We start from the raw sequence: 17,780 nt of genomic DNA on the forward strand, positions 1-17,780 counted from the left end.
GCAGCGGGGCTTGCGCAGGCCCCAGAGCAGATGAAGGGGGGCTTGGCGCTCTGAGGGAAGGGGTCAAGAGGGACAGCCCCCCCCCCCTTCTCTGCATCCCCCTCCAGACCCTACTCTTTAACCCCTTGGCTGCTGGGCTTGGTATCCGTGGCCCTACAACTCCCGAACACATCCCATGAAGCCAGGCACCTGCAGCATCAGTCTAAGGGGATGGAGGGGATTTTAGGGTGGAGGCCCTTTTGCCCCCATGCAAATCTGTTAAAGCCTATTTTAACCCACTCAGTATAAGGCCCTTGCAGCTCATGCCAGTGCCTTTCCTCCTCCATTGTTGTCTCTCTCTGGCAGGGGAATAATTCTGCATCTCATCCACACTTCAGAGAAGAAACATTTATTATCTCTGTAAGGAGACCAGGGTGCTGGAGCCAGCTCTGCCATTGGCTTCTAGCCTCAGAAACAAGCCCTTTCATCTTTCCCTGCCAGTTTCCTCCTCTGTAAAATAAGGATAATACTTTGCACATGCTTAACTTTACTACTGTGAAGAGTCTTGAGGGTGCATAAGTGTTAGCAGGTTTGGGGGCCTAAGGTATTACTTGCTAACCCTTGCCACTGTCTACAAGACAAAAAACCCAGCCATGTGCAGAAGTCCTAGCTCTGAAGAGCTAACAGTCTAATAGTTGGCTGCTCTTTACACTGTTGTTCCTTTCATGAAATGTGTGATAGACGCACAAGTATTTTGTGTTCAGGATTAGCTGTAGCTTCTTACCCCTCCAACAAGTTATTAGAGATTAGAATGCTCTTTTTCCTGTCGACCTCCCATTGGAATCCTGCAGGAGCAGATATTAACACACACATTTGTTCCAGTAATACACTGAAGTAATAGGAAAAACTCAGTCTTTTTCAGTTATCACAACACTATGTTTCATTTGTCACTCATAATTACAATTTCATTTTTTTGCTGGAGGAAAGAACCAAAACTGGAAAATACCTTCACACCGGAGATATGACATCTGTATACCACAGTGCTGAGAGCACACTACATAGGCAAGGTGTATTTTCACATACATACCAGACAAGCAAGGCTGTACTAACAGGGTTAAAGCAAATGTAGGGATGCTGAAAGAGGTCAGCGTAACAGCCCTGGAAACCATTATACTATTATCGTCAGCCCAACCAGCAGCAGTGCAAAACTCCTCTGAGCTACTGTGTGAATGTGCCTCAATCTTGACTCAGAAAACAAACCACTTTCGATGAGCACAGTGGATAAATTACAGATGCTCTAGCTCAAGGTCCTGCAAAATACATGAATAAAGATGTAAGCATCCCAGACTCCCACTTTCTAAATTAAATACAGAACTGATTTTTGACATAACTTTAACAATGTAAGATCTTCACCCCCACCCAAACTAAAAAATATTTTCCTTCTCCCATCTCTTACTCTAGGCTTAGGCATTAATTTAACAAGCATAAAAAATTCAGACTTTTTTTAAAAAAAATGAGGACTGTAAAATATATTATATATTATCAACTTTTAAAGTAGTAGTTGAATTTTGGGACTGCTGCTATTTATTCATTAAGGTACACAGGCACGCATGGCCAGAAAAGTTACAGTAAATAGGTATTTTAAAAGAACTTGTGACAGTTGTGAATAAGTAATTATCTCTCCATGACATTTCCTTCCCTAGGCTCTCTGCTGACAGGGACTTCAATGAAAGTCCTATTAATTCACCGAACAAGTACATTTCCACACCACATGCTTTCAGCTAGCAAGAGTGTCAATTAGATCTTTGTTAAAAGTACTTTGTGTAGAAAAACAAATCCCCTAGTGACTAAAAATTAAGCCTATCAGAGCAACATACTGCACTAACAAAAGCTTTGCCCAGCCAATTGTTTTATGGTGGTGAGCACAGAGAGGATATAAATTCTGTTAACACCATAAATGTCCAGTAGTGTGAAAGGGTTTGACTTGTTCAACAGAAAATGAGTTCAAGTACAGTTTATAATAGTTAATTTTACAAGTTTTGGTTTAGAAAACAAATAAAGTTCACTTGGCCAGTTACTTTAAGATTTGATATTAGCACATACTGCATGGAGACCTGTACAAACTTGCATATACAATGTCCTTCAATATTAGTGAAGTCTGATGTTGCATCTTACATCATTGATAGCCACTGACTTAAGACTTCCCATTTACAATTTTTTAAAATTAGCATACCTCCGATTTTTCTCAGGTATGTATCATATTTTGATTTAAGCAGAATGAATGGGTATGTTAAATCTCCAGCAAACAGCTTGAAGCATTTTTCACAATTCATCGCCAGTCTGAGAAACATGAATTCCATTCCCTCTTTACATATTTTTCTCCCGCAATATTTGAAGAAAAAAAAAAATCCAATCACTCTAGTGCTATATAGCTGCTAGTGCAGAACAGTGGGCACACGGATAATGAATGAGTTGATGAGCAAAGCATGGTTTTCGGCAACTGCTGAACAGATTTGCAAGCACCAGAGCCTAAGCCTTTAGTGTAGCATTTCCCACAGCATAATGCAAGCACCCCCGGGGGAGGAAAGCGTGTAAATTAAAACAGGTAGAGCTTTAACCACACATAGTAGACTGGAAGGGAGCACAACTGATTTCATATTCCTGAAGAGGGGCTCAGTTTCCAAAATCTTGCTTTATCAGTAGCACCTCATCCACAGAGATGGATTTTCTGGAAGTTTAGGCTGCAATCCTAACCCTGCAAAGTGATGGATGCAGGCACATCTATACACCCATTTGAAGAGTCAGTGAGTGAACATTCCTTCCCCCAGCTCTGGGCCTGGCCCCCTGTGCAGGTGCACCATATATGTTCTTCTGCTGTCTCCCGCAAACCTTGTATTTTGGGGGTGGGAGAGGATGTCTCGGTAGATTTGACTGCTGAACAACCCACAGTCCCTGGAACAGCTCTAATTTATGGAAAGGGGTGCAATAGTGTGAACAGGCTCAAAATCCCAGCAGCATCAAGTCAACTGTAATCCTGAATTGCCCTGGACTATTTGTTCTTTGTTACAACTTTTAGAGACTCGATCCCTGCATCTCTGCAGGATTTGGGGCCTTAATTAGATTTTCTTATTAAGAGATAAGACTTGGCATCTTTACTTCCACTCTTTTGTATTACATTTATGGGATTTTTCTAATACTCCTCTTTTGTAACTTTTCTAGTTACAGCACAATAGGTTAAAACAGATACATCCCTCCCCTATATCTGTGCTGGATACACATCTACTTTTCCTTTGTTTTACACGCTATTTGAATCATGAAGGACCCACTTTTCTTCCTCAGATATGGATTTTACCCCTACGTATTGGTTAAGAACCTCTCTCATGAAAGTCAATAGCAAAACTCTCATTGACTTCCCATTCCCCTTTGACTTCAATAGGTGCTGGATTATGTGGTTTAAATGCACATGATTCTATTACTCATTTTATACAGAAGGTTTATGAAATGTTATAACAGGCTTACTGCTACAGTGTGGCATTACTACTAATAAAATGAAATAACATATATAAACATATGAGTATAGGATTTCTACAATATTTTTAAAAAGTTTTAATTGTGTTACTTTAAATATAAGGCTACAAAACTCAACAGATTCAGTTCCAGGGTTCAGACAATACAACATGGGAAAAACATCCTCCCCTGAATATTAAACTATATATAGATTTATTCTCTTAAACATCTTAATAAAGAAGAACCATTCTTAATTTTGTGACTGAGGTGGTAATTTTGACATTCTTGCTAAAGATAGGGCAAAACTGTGTATTAAGAAAATAAAACATTGAGAACACAGCTTAACTGTGATTTAAGTTTTTTTCCACATTATTTCTAATTGATAAATTCCCCAATTTTAAAATATCTCTGTCATTTTGGTGTTGGAAGTAATTCAGTTTATTATTTATTGTTACTAACAATAGAAAGATTTTACAACCTAAGACAATGGACACAACCAATCCCTCATGTAAAGATGAGAGGTAAAGCCCTCGGTTTATTGGCCTCTTCCCACCCTTTATTTCTCTGTTGAGGAAACATTTAGTTCTTGGAGCTTTTCACTTAGATAGGTGGTGTCTGCCTCAGTTAGACTTTCTGAGTCTGTTAGACTTTCCAGGAACCTGGTTCCTGCGCAGGCCTTTCCAGTCACTGGGTCTATGACATTTCCAACCTTGAAAACAATCTCAGCCAGTTCATGTTTCACATTTTTGGTCCTCCGCTCAGGCAAAGCTTTTAGAAGAACAATGTCTCCGACGGCACAACTCTGCAATGGATCATGAGCGAAATAAGTTTTTCGCTTGTTAAAGAACTGTTGGAGAGAAGGAGAAAAGGAAACCCAGGCATTAGGACTCAAAACTAAAAGATGACCAGTAAACTTATGTTCAAAAGCAAAATGAATTGGAAGTTTCGTTATCAGGCTGATTGTGCAGGTATGCATAACTAACTGGGTTTTTGGCCAAGCAAAGCCACTGATGGATGCATATGGTATAACAGTAGAACTGGGCAAATGTAACATTTGCTCTTCTTCACCCAGGATAGGTCTTTTGCCCTAGGTAGTGTCACTATTCACCAGTCCCTGACTCATCGACTCCATTCTTGACCGCTAGTTACCTCTGGTTTATCATCTCAGTCCCTCCCATGCTTAAGAGGCACCAGAACGACAGTGCATCACATTCAGCAAAAAGGGTTGTCAAGGCTCTTCCAAGCCTAATAATAATTTGCATAAACTGCAGAGGGGAAGAGGTCAGGAAACTATATAATTCTCATCCTTCTCAATTCACCCAAGTCCCTATCACTGTGGTATTAGTGTTGCACCAATATCTCCCATATGAGCACATTTTAGTCCAGTTTTAGTAACTTTTATTGTCTGGGGAAAATATCAGGATTCAGACTATATCCTTTGAGAAGATTATGTAAATTATGATTGAAAAGTTGTGGAAAATGCACACTAAAAACAGAAAAGAGTCAATTACAAATCTAACCTACCTTCTTTTATCTTATAAAGTGCAGAATTGACTAAAGGGAGCATAGTTTCTCTTGAATCTAGTCTTTAATAATAACTGAGGGAGGCTTGCCTTATAAATAGTCCGATTATTTTATTATTGATAGATCTATATTGATTCAGTGGTTCAAATGCTAAAGAATATTTCTGCAATTACTTATTCAACAAAGTGGTTAGGAAAAAGATATAGTAGGCAATTATTTTAATATCACCATATACAAAAACATTTTATTTTATAATTTCAAGCTTTCAAAATGGAGCAAAAACCCAGAAACTTATAAAAAATTTTTAAAAGGACTTTTCAAAAATCAAAGCACGAAATTAGTAGTCCACTTTCCCAGCTCAAATCAAAATGTGTGTTAACAGAATCATTCAAGGAAATGCACTTAATAGATAATCTGATACGGCAAATTTTATGTTTTTACACTGGTTTTTCTTTCTACGCAGTCATATTCAGAGCCAAATTACCACCCAATGTTCTTAATTAGTTAACAGTGTAAACAGTTTACATGAAATCCTAGTATTTCAGAAACTCAATACAATTTTCTTTGATAGTGAATATGAAAATGATCTTGCAAAGTAAGTTGGTGACCAGACCTTACCTTGAGTAAATAAGGATCCAGCACAAGCCTTGTCACTCTCACTTTGGCAGTTTTGTGCATTTTGGTTCCAATTACTTTCCCTATTATCCATTTTGCATGGACAGCTCCACGTAGTCCAGACATTGTTTAGCTATGATCATCCAGTGCCTGGAAAGAAAACTGCAATGTTACTTGATAAAAAAAATGAAGTGTTTTCTGATTAGTGCCAAAATGACAAACCTGGTCCCAACCCAATCTCTTTTAATCCTCAGAAGAGGTAAGGCACAGACAGCAGCAGTTCAAATTTCCCCACATTCCCCTTCCTCCCCCTTGTACCAAAACCTACAAGTAGGTGTGTAAATGTATGTCAGCCTCTACACCCAATCTTGAAGACAGCAACTGAGGTAGTGATTTCAGGGTGTAGACTTGGACCCCTTGTGTCCTCTGAAAAGTGACCTGCACCCAATTCATTTTACATGGCCCAAATAGCCTTCCGATTAAAATGCTGGATCCAAATTCGTAACCTAGAAATGAAAAACTAATTATGTTAATATGAACCTAATCCATATCCAAATGACTGTTCTTGTCTTACCTTTCTTTGGTATCTTCACTATAACCCCCTTACAATTTTATCTAACATGAATAGAATGATGTAGAACAGCAAAAAAACCAGAAACAAACAAAAGCCCCAAACAAAAAAACAAAACTGCTACATGAAATATTCCACAGTTTTAGGGATAAAGATATTGTAAATTATGTCTGTATATTCCATGATTATTAATTCAGAAACTGAAACTTGAAAAAGATGTCATGATACTTTCAAGATACACTGAGGGCTAACTAAGTTAAATGTTTTTTTTCTCACATCAGATGCATTCCATGAAATGACTACTTTTAAAATTAGTTCTGCTGTGCAAATAAGAGTGTGTGAATATCACACCGGTCCTGTCTAAACAGGGAAGAGTTTCTCTGCAGTTGCACATTACCTTGATGAGCCCGAAAGGAAAACCACATCTTCAGAAATAAAAATAAACTAGGGCAATTTAAAAATTATTAATTCAGTAAACACCTGTTCCCCTTGTCCAAATAAACTTTGCTAAAGACAGTTGTTAACACTAAAGGAATTATAATATAATACATGGAGATATACCTATCTCATAGAACTGGAAGGGACCTCAAAAGGTCATTGAGTCCAGCCCCTTGCCTTCACTAGCAGTGTCAAAGTACTGATTTTGCCCCAGATCCCTAAGTGACCCCCTCAAGGATTGAACTCACAACCCTGGGTTTAGCAGGCCAATGCTCAAACCACTGAGCTATCCCCCCCCACCTACCTTTTGTGTAATGTTATGCTTGGCTGAAGGGTCTCGCCAAAACCCCGGAGATACTTCCCTCTCTATTTTTTACTGTGATCGCCACATACCTATAAGATAAAACAAACAAACAAACGCACAGTTCAACATGGGAGTTAACAGCCAGATCTTCCCTGCACATTCACGCACAATAAAAATATCAATTCTCAGTTGCATGGTCTAGTGGTTGGAGCATTAGACTGAGAGTCAGGATTCCTGGGTGCTACCTTGTTGAGTGAACACAGGGGACAATCATTTTCTGAGCCATTACAAACATTGAATCTATCTCTCCTTGTAAGTATTCTCACACTTGTTATCTAACTGTCTGTACTGGGCTAGCTTGATTATCACTTCAAAAGTTTTTTTTCTCTAAATTAATTAGCCTCTCAGAGGTGGTAAGACAACTCCCACCTGTTTATGCTCTCTGTATGTGTGTATATATATCTCCTCAATATATGTTCCATTCTATATGCATCCGAAGAAGTGGGCTGTAGTCCACGAAAGCTTATGCTCTAATAAATTTGTTAGTCTCTAAGGTGCCACAAGTCCTCCTGTTCTTCTTTTTCCGTGACTGTAGCTCATCGGGGATAATGATACAGGAGTGTTGTGAAAGCTGAATCACTAGCGTTTATAAGGCATCAGAGATGCACTGGGAGAGAAAGTGCTGTAGGCAGGAAGGCCCAGACCCTTACAAGTATTTAGTCCCCTAACTCTCATTGATGTCAATGGGAGTAAACCACCTAAGTACTTTTGGAGGATCTGGGCCGAAGCGGTCTCACCGGGAGGGGAAGCATTTAGGAAGAAAAAGCTCAAGTCAAGGCAGCTGTCGTGGCCCTGTCCTGAGAAGCCCCCAGAGCTCCCTCCCTGCGAGCACCCCGCCCCCAGAGTCCCCCTCTCCCGCCCTTAGAGCCCCTGCTGCCCCATCCCCCCTCCCTCCCTCCCTCCCTCGGCAAAGGCCAGCCCCAGAGCAGTCGTTCCCCCGACCCCAGCGCCGAGCAGAGGCCCGGGACCTTACAGCGGCCTCCGCTCTAGGCCGCGCTCCGCCCGCGGGCTCTGCCAGTGCAGCACGCCCCAGCGAAGCAGCGACCGAACGGCCAGCTCCTCAGCGGCCAACACTCCCGACTCACCTCACCGACCAGCCAAGGGGGAGGAGCCAGTGCCGGAAGGGGCGGGGCCAAACCCGGAAGGGATAGGACTGTCCCTGGGGCGCGACAAGGGGGCGTGGCTAACCGCTGTAGAGGAAGGGGAGGGGCCATTTAAAGGCACAGGGGCGGTCCATGCAGTAGCAGTGTTACCCCTGTCCTCAGGGGAGGAGAAAGGAAGGCCCCCGCTGTGGCAATGGGGGGAAGGAGCATGGAGGCGTATGGCTCCCTGCCTCCCCCGGGATTATAATGGGCTGGAACAGGAGGGGAGCTTGGGCTGCAGCCCTCAGGCAGGGGAGCTCTGTTGCTTGTCATAAAGGGGAATCTAGGCTCAACTTCAACCCCTGCACCTGAGCAACAGGGTGCGCCCACCCGGGGGGCCGGGATGGAGGCCTGGTTGTGCGGGGTGGCTGGACTTGGGCGGTTGGAATGGGGTGGCTGGGCTGGAAGGGCCTGAAGCAAAGGACAGGGAGGAAGAGAAAACAAGACCGGAGGTGAGATGTTTCATCTTGCTTCCAGGAACGTCATGTAACCATGAGCTTGCTCTTGCGGTGTGTTCGGGGTGACCAGATGTCCCGATTTTATAGGGACAGTCCCGATTTTGGGGTCTTTTTCTTATATAGGCTCCGATTACCCCCCCACCCCTTGTCCCAATTTTTCACATTTGTTGTCTGGTCACCCTAGGCGTGTTTCTGGCAAGTACTTTCCATTTACCCACATTTTGCCACCTCCAAAGGTGGTTGAGGATTTTGAGTGTGCGCCCCCTACAATGTGGTCCGCCTGGGTGGCAGACAGAGAAGTCATGTCTTCTTAGAGCTGGTCTACACTGGGGGGGGGGGCGGGTCGATGTAAGATACCCAACTTCAGCTACGGGAATAGCGTAACTGAAGTCGACGTATCTTATTTCGACTTACCTTGGGTCCTCATGGCGCGGGATCGACGGCCACAGCTCCGCTGTCGACTCCGCCGTCGACTCCGCTACCGCCGCTCGCCCTGGTGGAGTTCCGGAATCGACGGGAGCACGTTCAGGGATCGATATATCGCGTCTAGATGAGATGCGATATATCGATCCCTGATAGATCGATTACTACCCGCCGATTCGGCAGGTAGTCTGGACGTACCCCTAATTTCCTTCGCTGGCCAGTACCGGCCCTGGGGAACTACTTTCTACAACGGAGGGGAAAACTGCAGTCTTGTGTCATGGGACCATTCTAACCCTACCATTCCTTGCCACCTTTCCCATCGGGGCCAGCATCGCGTCAAGTCATGGTTCGAGCAGTCACAAAACCCCTCTCACAGATGGGTATGAGTAGAGCTGGTTGAACTCTTCATTGTGATTAACTTAGCTGAAGATTTTGTCAAATTATTCATAATTACATTTTTCATTATTCAGCCATGAGTGTATTTTGTGGATTCCTGGTTGAAGGTGCCCAAAGGAGATGAGGATGCAAAGGTGTAGGAACTGAGGTGCCTTGTTCCATTTCACCAGAGTCCCTGAAAAGAACTATGAAATAAGAAATAAAATACCCCTTTGTTTTATTGTGAAATGGTGTCCTTTTGCACCGGAGGAAAGCAGAATCTAATGAAATGGAGGCCTTTCTCAGAAGGTTTCAGAGTAGCAGCTGTGTTAGTCTGTATCCGCAAAAAGAAGAACAGGAGTACTTGTGGCACTTTAGAGACTAACAAATTTATTAGAGCATAAGCTTTCGTGGACTACAGCCCACTTCTTCGGATGTAGTCCACGAAAGCTTATGCTCTAATAAATTTGTTAGTCTCTAAGGTGCCACAAGTACTCCTATTCTTCTTTTCTCAGAAGGGTTTATTGGACCTCTGCTCATTCTCAGACCAAAATCAGATCAATGGGCCAAATTTTGCTGTTACACCTGTATAAAAGTTTACATTGGTGTAACAGACACGGGAGTTTGGTCTATTGTCCTTGCTTATCCATTTCCTACTAGAATTTGGATATTTAAAAAATTGACTTATACTGTAGCTCAACTCTAAGGCCTGGTCCACAACTAAAATTTAGGTTGATCTAGCTATGTTGCTCAGCAATATGAAAAACTCACACCCCTGAGAGATGTAGTTAAGCTGACCTAAATCCTGCTAGGTCGATGGAACTATCTACCATCTCTTGGAGGGGTGGATTAACTACAGCAATGACAAAACCCTTCTATTGCTGTAGCATACGTCTACACTACAACGCTATGGTGGCACAATTGCAGTGTTATAGCCCTAAGAATGGCAAAGGATAGCCTTGGTGAGTCTCTGCATACTGGGCAATGTGCTTTTGGCAGCTTGTTGGCACTGTTACCCCCATCCCATTTCTTTGGCTTTTCCTCCGATTTGGGGCTAGCTGAACTGCATTCAGTTTTGTTTCTGGGTAACTTTTGGTCCGTGATTATATTGGCCATTGCCCATTTCAGTGTCCTACTCTCTTTAGATTTTATCATCTCATCACATGTCACCACAGCAGGAAGTAGCAAGAGGCAGGGTGGTGTTTACCTAAGAAGAGTACACAGCACAATCTCCTTTTTTTAAGGTGGTTGGCTGCTTTGAGGTAAAGCTACTCTTTGTGATTGGGGATACTGTCAAAATAATACGATCAAATATCTTTAAAAGGGTTGTGACGCTCTACCAGTGTCTCTGATCAGTTTTTACATATGTGTGCATCAAGATTTACAGGCTTCTTCCTGAAGCACTCCTTATGTTTTAAGGTCTTGCTGCTTAAACTGCAGTGAACGGAAAATTGGGGAGGAGTCTAGCCAGCACAGGCAGGAAATGGTTAACAGCTATTCATATCACCTGGGAAAGCAATTCTTTGATTTGTCAGAGGGCGCTAACAGGCTGCAATTCATAGGAAACAAAGGAAAGGGAAGCCTGGATTCTTAATTTCAGTGACAGAACCGAGGAGCAAGGCTGGACCTTGATGTGTGCTGCAAAATGTGGAATTTGGGATTGAAAGTAATTTTTTTGTCCTATCTTGGTTCAGAGAGGAAACAGGGAAATAAATCTGGTTCCAACTGGAGAACTTAGACTCACGAGAAGTTATCTGAGAGGTAAGGAAATTATTTATATCTCACTCACATGTTAAAAATAATATTTAAGCAAATCAGGGTGGGGAGCACAGATAGAAATCTTTAAATTCAACTTTTGTAAAAGAAACAAAACACCATTTAGCTCTTAACTATCTGCATTCTGTTTATTTGCACTAATTTCTGGTCTTAAAGTATAGAAACTTGGGAAACAGGAAAAACCGATGAGGCAGTGGAACTTGTGAATAAAAGTTGCAGTAAATACTTCAGTGATGATGAAGGCAAGAGCTTTTAAAAGCACTATATTGACAGAAACACTGTCTAACTTGAAAGTACTCTGCTCCTTTTACTGCAGGATCTCAAAGTGCTTCACAAACCTTAATTCATTAAACACCATTTCAAAGTGCCTGTGAGGCACAAATTTGGCGCCTGTGAAAAGAGTTTATCGGACATGCCTGAAGATTCTCATGGTTAGCCACAGACCACGTACAGCACAGTCATTGCCCCACCAATGTGTTTGAATCCTAATCTGAAAGAATTAATTAATCCTCATTAAAAGCTGACCCTTCTTGGCTCATTCATTTCTTGGTTTATCTGCTGAGAAAACAAGGTTGCCAATTAAAGAGGTGTGTGAGAGAGAGAGACACACACACACACACACAGATGCTCTTCCACTTGGATGTGTCTATGTTTGTGTGAGACACACTTGGATTTGGATTTGGACTGAGACTGCCAAATTATGATCTAGCCAGTAACACTTTTACTCACTATCTGTATCAGCCAGAGCTGGACTAAAGCAAGAGCCATATAGGTGAAAGCGTTTATATCCCATATACATTTTCATGAACAATCCGCTTACCTTAGTAGTACTAAATTAAAGGTGAATAAAACTCAGCTTCTTGGGAGGGGTTAATTACAGCGGCCTTGGTTGAGATATTTTGATACCCTGGTTTCTGTAATTGAATTACCTCTGGTAGCTATATTATGACTAGCAGGATTACTGATTCCACTTTTTTTCCAATTCTGGTTTAGGTTGATGTCGTAAGTCTAACGATCTGGATTGTTTACACTTTTGACAAGCTCTTCAGAGCAGTGACATGTTCTGTTTTATATGTCTGTAAAGTGCAATGCACACCTATGTGCTGTATAAATAAACTGTAATCCTTGCAATGCTCCTGCAAGAGTTGCCTTGCCAGTTCTTCCTGCTGCTATTTTCCTTTATCGTTCTTCATCCTGATCCCTTGGTCCAGGTGCTAGTTTCTGGGTTTGTCCACGGGCTGTAGCAGGCAGGAAGAGGACTGTAGTTCAGTGAGGAGTGGCTGCTTGGGTCAATTCTGGAAGTTCAGAGTGCTTAGCAAACCACTTTCCTCAGTGATCTTGGTGAAAGGTGGGGCTATTATAATTTCGTTCCAGTAATTACATTAGATCACTGCATTTCGATTTCCACCTTTTCAAGCAGAGCTTATGTCATTCTTCAATGAGTTATGAGGGGGAGGAGGAAGTCCTGGAAATTCACCACTTCTCCACGGTTCCCTGGCTCTAAAATGTCAGTAATTTCCTACCCAGCCAATGACTGTGTTTTTCACCTAACCCTCTCTACGTACCTGCTGTGGCTTGCATTGTTATTTACTAAATATTATGACATACTTCTGTTTATCACAATTTGTAGCTTCTGTCGCTCCGGGAATTTCCTAAATAAATCATTGGAACTCAATGAAGGAGATCGTATTTTGATACAAGTTGCCCATGACTCACAGTCCAAAGTGGTTATTACTAGCAAGAAGACTTGACATTGTTTACCATTTTGTATTTCACAAAGGATTTCAAAACCTGATTATGCTGGCCTGCAAAGTTTCTTTTATTTGAAAAGGTTCCTTTGTTGCTAAGGGCCTGACTCTTCTCTCACTTACAAGGGTTTTAAACTGGTATTAGGGCTCAGTAGAGTTACTCTGGATTTAAACTGGTGTGAAAAAAATCAGCAGTAGGTCCTTGGATTAATCATTGCGGAAAACCTCTCCTCTTGTGTTCCTCAGAGTAGGTCTGGTTGAAACTAGGAAATTCCCTTTAGTGAGAAATTCTGACATTTCAAAACTTGGGGCTGTGTAGTAATTTTTGTTGTCAGAAGGGGGTTGTGGTGCAATGAAGTTTGAGAACCCTTGGATTAGTGAATTCAAAGTATACATTAAAAACAGATTACGTAACTTCTTGCTCTCTTGTCTCTAGCTACTGATTCTCTGTCTCTGCAGGACTGGGGATAGAAGGTTTCATTCCCCTGTTTCACTTTGGTTCTGCTGTCATCTCCTGTACCAGTGCTAAGTACGTCTTCTGTAACACTCTATATGTGTTGTACTTTTTGGAAGTATTAGTTACCTTTATAAAAGGAAAAGCTGTGTGGGAGTGTCCTTTTGAATATACTAGACACACAAAGGTACTATTACCGTCATGTGCACTGGTGACGACATCTAGAACAGCTTGGAAGATTGGGGCCTTAACAGGTATCGAAGTAGTAATTAAACACTTGTTTTCATATAGCTTCAGTTCAGATCCTTACTGAGACTTATGATGGTGGCTGAGCTGGCAAAATGTTAATTTCATCTTTTGACAGAAGTACAACTTTGTATACTAAATACAGAGACAGTATACTGTAGTGGTTAGAATGCAGGCTCCAATTGCCCTGTGGACAATTTGGATTGGTTAGACTGGTGAAAAGTGGTCTCACCCCTCTAGGAAAATACTTCCAGTACAGGGATTGTTCTGGAGGTTTGAGTGAGAGGGTTTGGCTAGGGCACGTCCGTGTCCCAGCTGTTCCTCAACCACATTACAGCATGTCGGCCTTATAGCCAAGGCACAACTTGGCAGTGCTGATCTGTGCCTGAGCCTGAACCAGCCTCCAGCAGCCTCAGGATTGGGAGAGTGTGAGCCACGTCCCCATGATTTCTGCAATGGTCTCAGTGCTGGTGCAGGGATCGATTCTTCATTGAGAATCTATTCCCGACTCTGCCATTGTTTTTTGTGTTTTGTGTATTGGTTGTGTGACCTCGGGTACCTTACTAACCTGCTCTCTGCTTCTGTGTTCCCATCAGTAAAAAGAGAATGTGCGTGCTTGAGATATTTGGTTGAAATGCAAAATACCTGGAAAATATTGTGTATCTTTGCCAATTTACAGCTTAATAGAAGAGAAAAAAGGAACAAAGATGCTTTATAAATTATTGGGAGGTTCAGACAAATGGACCTTTTCAATTTAAACTAGGACCTTCTTTAGGAATTTTTAAAGACAAGATTGGAGGTTAGCTACACTATAAGAACAGCCTTAGTTTGTAAGAAACCAAGAACTCTGGGTCTCTTCTTGGCCTATATCGCCCTCAGATGTTAACTAGGCTGTGTATGTTTCAGGTCAAAGCTATTAATTCCTGTTTTTAGTTTATGAAACAAAACTTTATGGACTACTTTCCTACACTCATAAAATCTGAGGACAGCATAGTGCGGATCCATGTCCCACTGCCGAGCCCCCTGTTTGCAATGTTTAGTTGGGCTAGAATCGACAAAACCATCTGGCTATGGAAGTAACACACATTTTCCATATAGTTTTACATATAGTACTCAGTCAACTGTATTTAAAATATATGTTATGTGGGCTTATGCAAAACTGAACTAAACTCACATCACAAGAACTCGTGTGAAAATAAATATTTAAATTACCTTACATCAATGAGGCTTAACTGATCTTTTAAATATATATCCTAGAGAAGTATTAAAATGCAACAGAGGGTCCTGTGGCACCTTTGAGACTAACAGAAGTACTGGGAGCATAAGCTTTCGTGGGTAAGAACCTCACTTCTTCAGACTTGCATCTGAAGAAGTGAGGTTCTTACCCACGAAAGCTTATGCTCCCAGTACTTCTGTTAGTCTCAAAGGTGCCACAGGACCCTCTGTTGCTTTTTACAGATTCAGACTAACACGGCTACCCCTCTGATACTTGAAGTATTAAAATGTAATTTATTCACTGCATATGTTGTTGGCACATGTGTCAGTGAGATGAGGGCATCCTCGGTAACAGGCAGAGCAGGATTAAAAACAAAATTGTCCTCTCTGGTCAGCGCTGTGGATCTCTGCTCTTTGGTGTGTATTTTTGTTGCATATTCTGCAGTACACCTTCCATTGATGTCAGCAGCAGTTCTGTGCTCAAAGAGTAAGGCATATGCAACATAGATCCTGGCTTGGGAGGGAGAATTTTGTCTAAGTCTGTAAAGGGACAAGATAAATGTCATAATTTGTGTTATTGCAACCCAATAGTGAGATGTTGTAGTTTGTAATATTTTGACATTTATACTGCAATGCTGCAACAGATGAAGGAAACACTTCAGTATCTTGAGGGACTGGATCTGAGGATGTGTGGCTCGCATGTGATAAGAGGCAGTCAACAGGCCCTTGCAATGGTGGGTCTGAATATCTGCTCAAATTGGAGGAAAAGTTGGAGACTTATTCACATAACTTTTTCTTAATGTATTATTTTGCTCCTGTACCGTAAAATCTTAATCTCCTTTCTTGGTTATGGTCTGGATTTTCTATTGTCAGGTACGCTGTCACATACAGAGACCACTCATAATAGAGAGTGATTTCCTCCTCCTTCCCAGGATCAGACTTATTTTATATTGGGATTTATTAATTTATTCCAGAAAATAGATTTGCAGCCCCAAATTGTGTATTTAAATGTATACTTTTGATAACGTTACTCTTGTTCAATTCTAGCTGCAGTTGTCCTGAAAAAATGTCCATCAGGGGACTGAAGAAGAAGCAACCTAAGACTTTTAAAGTGAAAGTTATAACAATGGATGCTGAAATGGAGTTCAGCTGTGAGGTAAGCTTCCTGGAGGTGAGGGAAAGAGAGAGAGAGAGAGAGAGAGAGAGAGAACCAGGAGCGGCTCCAGGCACCAGAGCAGCAGGCACGTGCCTGGGGCGGCAAGCCGCGGGGGGTGGCCTGCCGGTTCCTGTGAGGGCGGCAGTCATTCTGCCTTCAGCGGTATGCCTGCGGGAGGTCTGCCGGTTCTGCGGATTCGGTGGCAATTCGGCGGTGGGTATGCCAAAGACGCGGGACCGGCAGACCTCCCGCAGAAACACCACCGAATTGGCGTGACCAGCAGACCGCCCGCTGGCGCATCGCTGAAAGCCGCCTGATTGCTGTGCTTGGGGTGGCAAAACACACAGAGCCGCTCCTGGAGAGAACTTACATCCTCCATGTTACTAAGGTCTGACTTGGAGAATTCTGAGTACAACCACAAACAGGCTTTGGAAAAATAATTGTTAATCAGGGGCCTGGATGCCTCAGGAGATTGGTAATGGGATTTTGAGCCTGACTCTGCACCGTCCTGCACCCTGTGTAGTCACTTACATCTGTGCAAAGTGGGATTCTGATCTACTAGCATTTCATGTGTATTTTGCAGAGGTGTTAATGAGTACACGAGGTGCAGGACAGTTGAGAATCAGACCCATAGTCTCTCACCTGTAGGGTGCTGGTTTGAACCCAGCTCAGTTCAGTATTGCCATGTATTGGTTGTTCAGTGGCCTGTGTGAAGTAAGTTGGGTGGTCTCAGTACAGTTCCCAGTGGATAAATGTCCATGTTACAAAACCACTTAGCACTCGTTGCCACCTTGGGGATCTCAGCAGAGAGGCCAAGGATTGAATAGACCGAACTACCCACAACCTTATAGTAGGTCCCTCCAACTTCATGGTGGAGGCATGCCGATGGGGGAAGTGTAGGGAAGCTTGTGCTGCCACTGACCCTGCCCTACATATAGTGGTAATGATTAGCAGCACTAAATAAATGTTCATTTTAAAGTATTCACCAAAATACACTGACATGGTATATGTGAAAAGACAGTTGTACAGGTAAAGAATTAATCAAGGCATGTACTCTGTAATGGGTATCCATTAAAGTCCTCAGTTAATAGGCTATTTAAGAAATAAAGGCTCGGACCTAAGGTGAGGGACCATTAATTGTCTCAGAAAACATGTTCTGTTATGCACCCTTAACATCATATGCTCAATAAAAACCTAAAACTACCTCCGTAAAATTAATTTCTGATTGTAGCACCACAGTACAGCTGAAGTGGCATTATGCCAGCTGGAGAGATTTCAGTCTGATTTTCATCCTAGTCAGACTAGTGTGCAATACAAGGACCTCTTGTAAATATCACTGTGTGTGCACATATATAATCTTTGTACAAATGACATAGTCCTGTAAGGTGCTGATTGTGGCCCATTTCCACTGACTTGAATGGGAGTCGCGGGTGCTGAGCACCTTGCCAGAGCAGGTCCAGGGTCTGTAACTTGTAAAATAAGTTGCAGAATGATATCCCCCTGCATATTTGAGTTGGGAACTAAGACCTTATCTTCAAAGGTGCCTGCTTGTTTTCTGGATTTAAACACCATTATCATGCTCAAGTATATTTGTTTAGTCAGAATAACTTTTAGAAAGTCCAAGCTCTTGTCTTTTCTGGGGGAATCTTTTTTGGGGGGCAGGGGACAAATCTGGACACACAAGCTAGTTCTTTCCTTCCACTGGTTATGACTCCCCAGTAAACAAAATCAAGAAATACAGGCTCAAAAGAAGAGAGTGAATGAACGCCACATGCAGGAGAATAATGCA

The 17,780-nt window shown here is 42.2% G+C and overlaps 2 protein-coding genes across 11 annotated transcripts in view; one reads left to right on the top strand and one right to left on the bottom strand.

Annotated features, from left to right (window-relative positions):
- Positions 1-3,570: 3,570 nt before the first annotated feature.
- MRPS17 (mitochondrial ribosomal protein S17) lies at positions 3,571-8,183 on the bottom strand. Of its 4 annotated transcripts, none has more exons than XM_005283435.5 (4): positions 8,084-8,183; positions 6,939-7,027; positions 5,629-5,775; positions 3,571-4,333 (listed from the first exon to the last, which is right to left on the bottom strand). In XM_005283435.5, exons 3-4 carry the CDS (start codon positions 5,749-5,751, stop codon positions 4,043-4,045), a joined length of 414 nt encoding a protein of 137 aa, XP_005283492.1. In that variant the 5' UTR covers positions 5,752-5,775; positions 6,939-7,027; positions 8,084-8,183; the 3' UTR covers positions 3,571-4,042. The 4 variants fall into 4 exon arrangements, with proteins under 4 accessions (XP_005283492.1, XP_005283493.1, XP_023955477.1 ...); XM_005283436.5 differs by having other exon boundaries at positions 7,972-8,102; XM_024099709.3 differs by lacking the exon at positions 8,084-8,183 and adding an exon at positions 7,967-8,020.
- The window catches only part of LOC101935768 (merlin-like), a 35,419-nt gene continuing 25,808 nt past the window's right edge, over positions 8,170-17,780 (top strand). For 2 of the 7 annotated variants that reach the window (XM_065572751.1, XM_024099734.3), the window contains exons 1-4: positions 8,170-8,592; positions 11,091-11,157; positions 13,380-13,449; positions 15,883-15,991. In XM_065572751.1, the coding sequence (XP_065428823.1) occupies positions 15,902-15,991 (90 nt within the window). In that variant the 5' untranslated portion in view covers positions 8,170-8,592; positions 11,091-11,157; positions 13,380-13,449; positions 15,883-15,901. Of the gene's footprint in view, positions 8,593-10,479; positions 10,659-10,914; positions 11,158-13,379; positions 13,450-15,882; positions 15,992-17,780 lie in introns of those variants that run through there. The other 5 variants (XM_042857791.2, XM_065572752.1, XM_065572750.1 and 2 more) reach the window with 5 other exon arrangements.

Source organism: Chrysemys picta, chromosome 19 (genome assembly GCF_011386835.1).
Source record: "Chrysemys picta bellii isolate R12L10 chromosome 19, ASM1138683v2, whole genome shotgun sequence".
NCBI lineage: Eukaryota > Metazoa > Chordata > Testudines > Emydidae > Chrysemys > Chrysemys picta.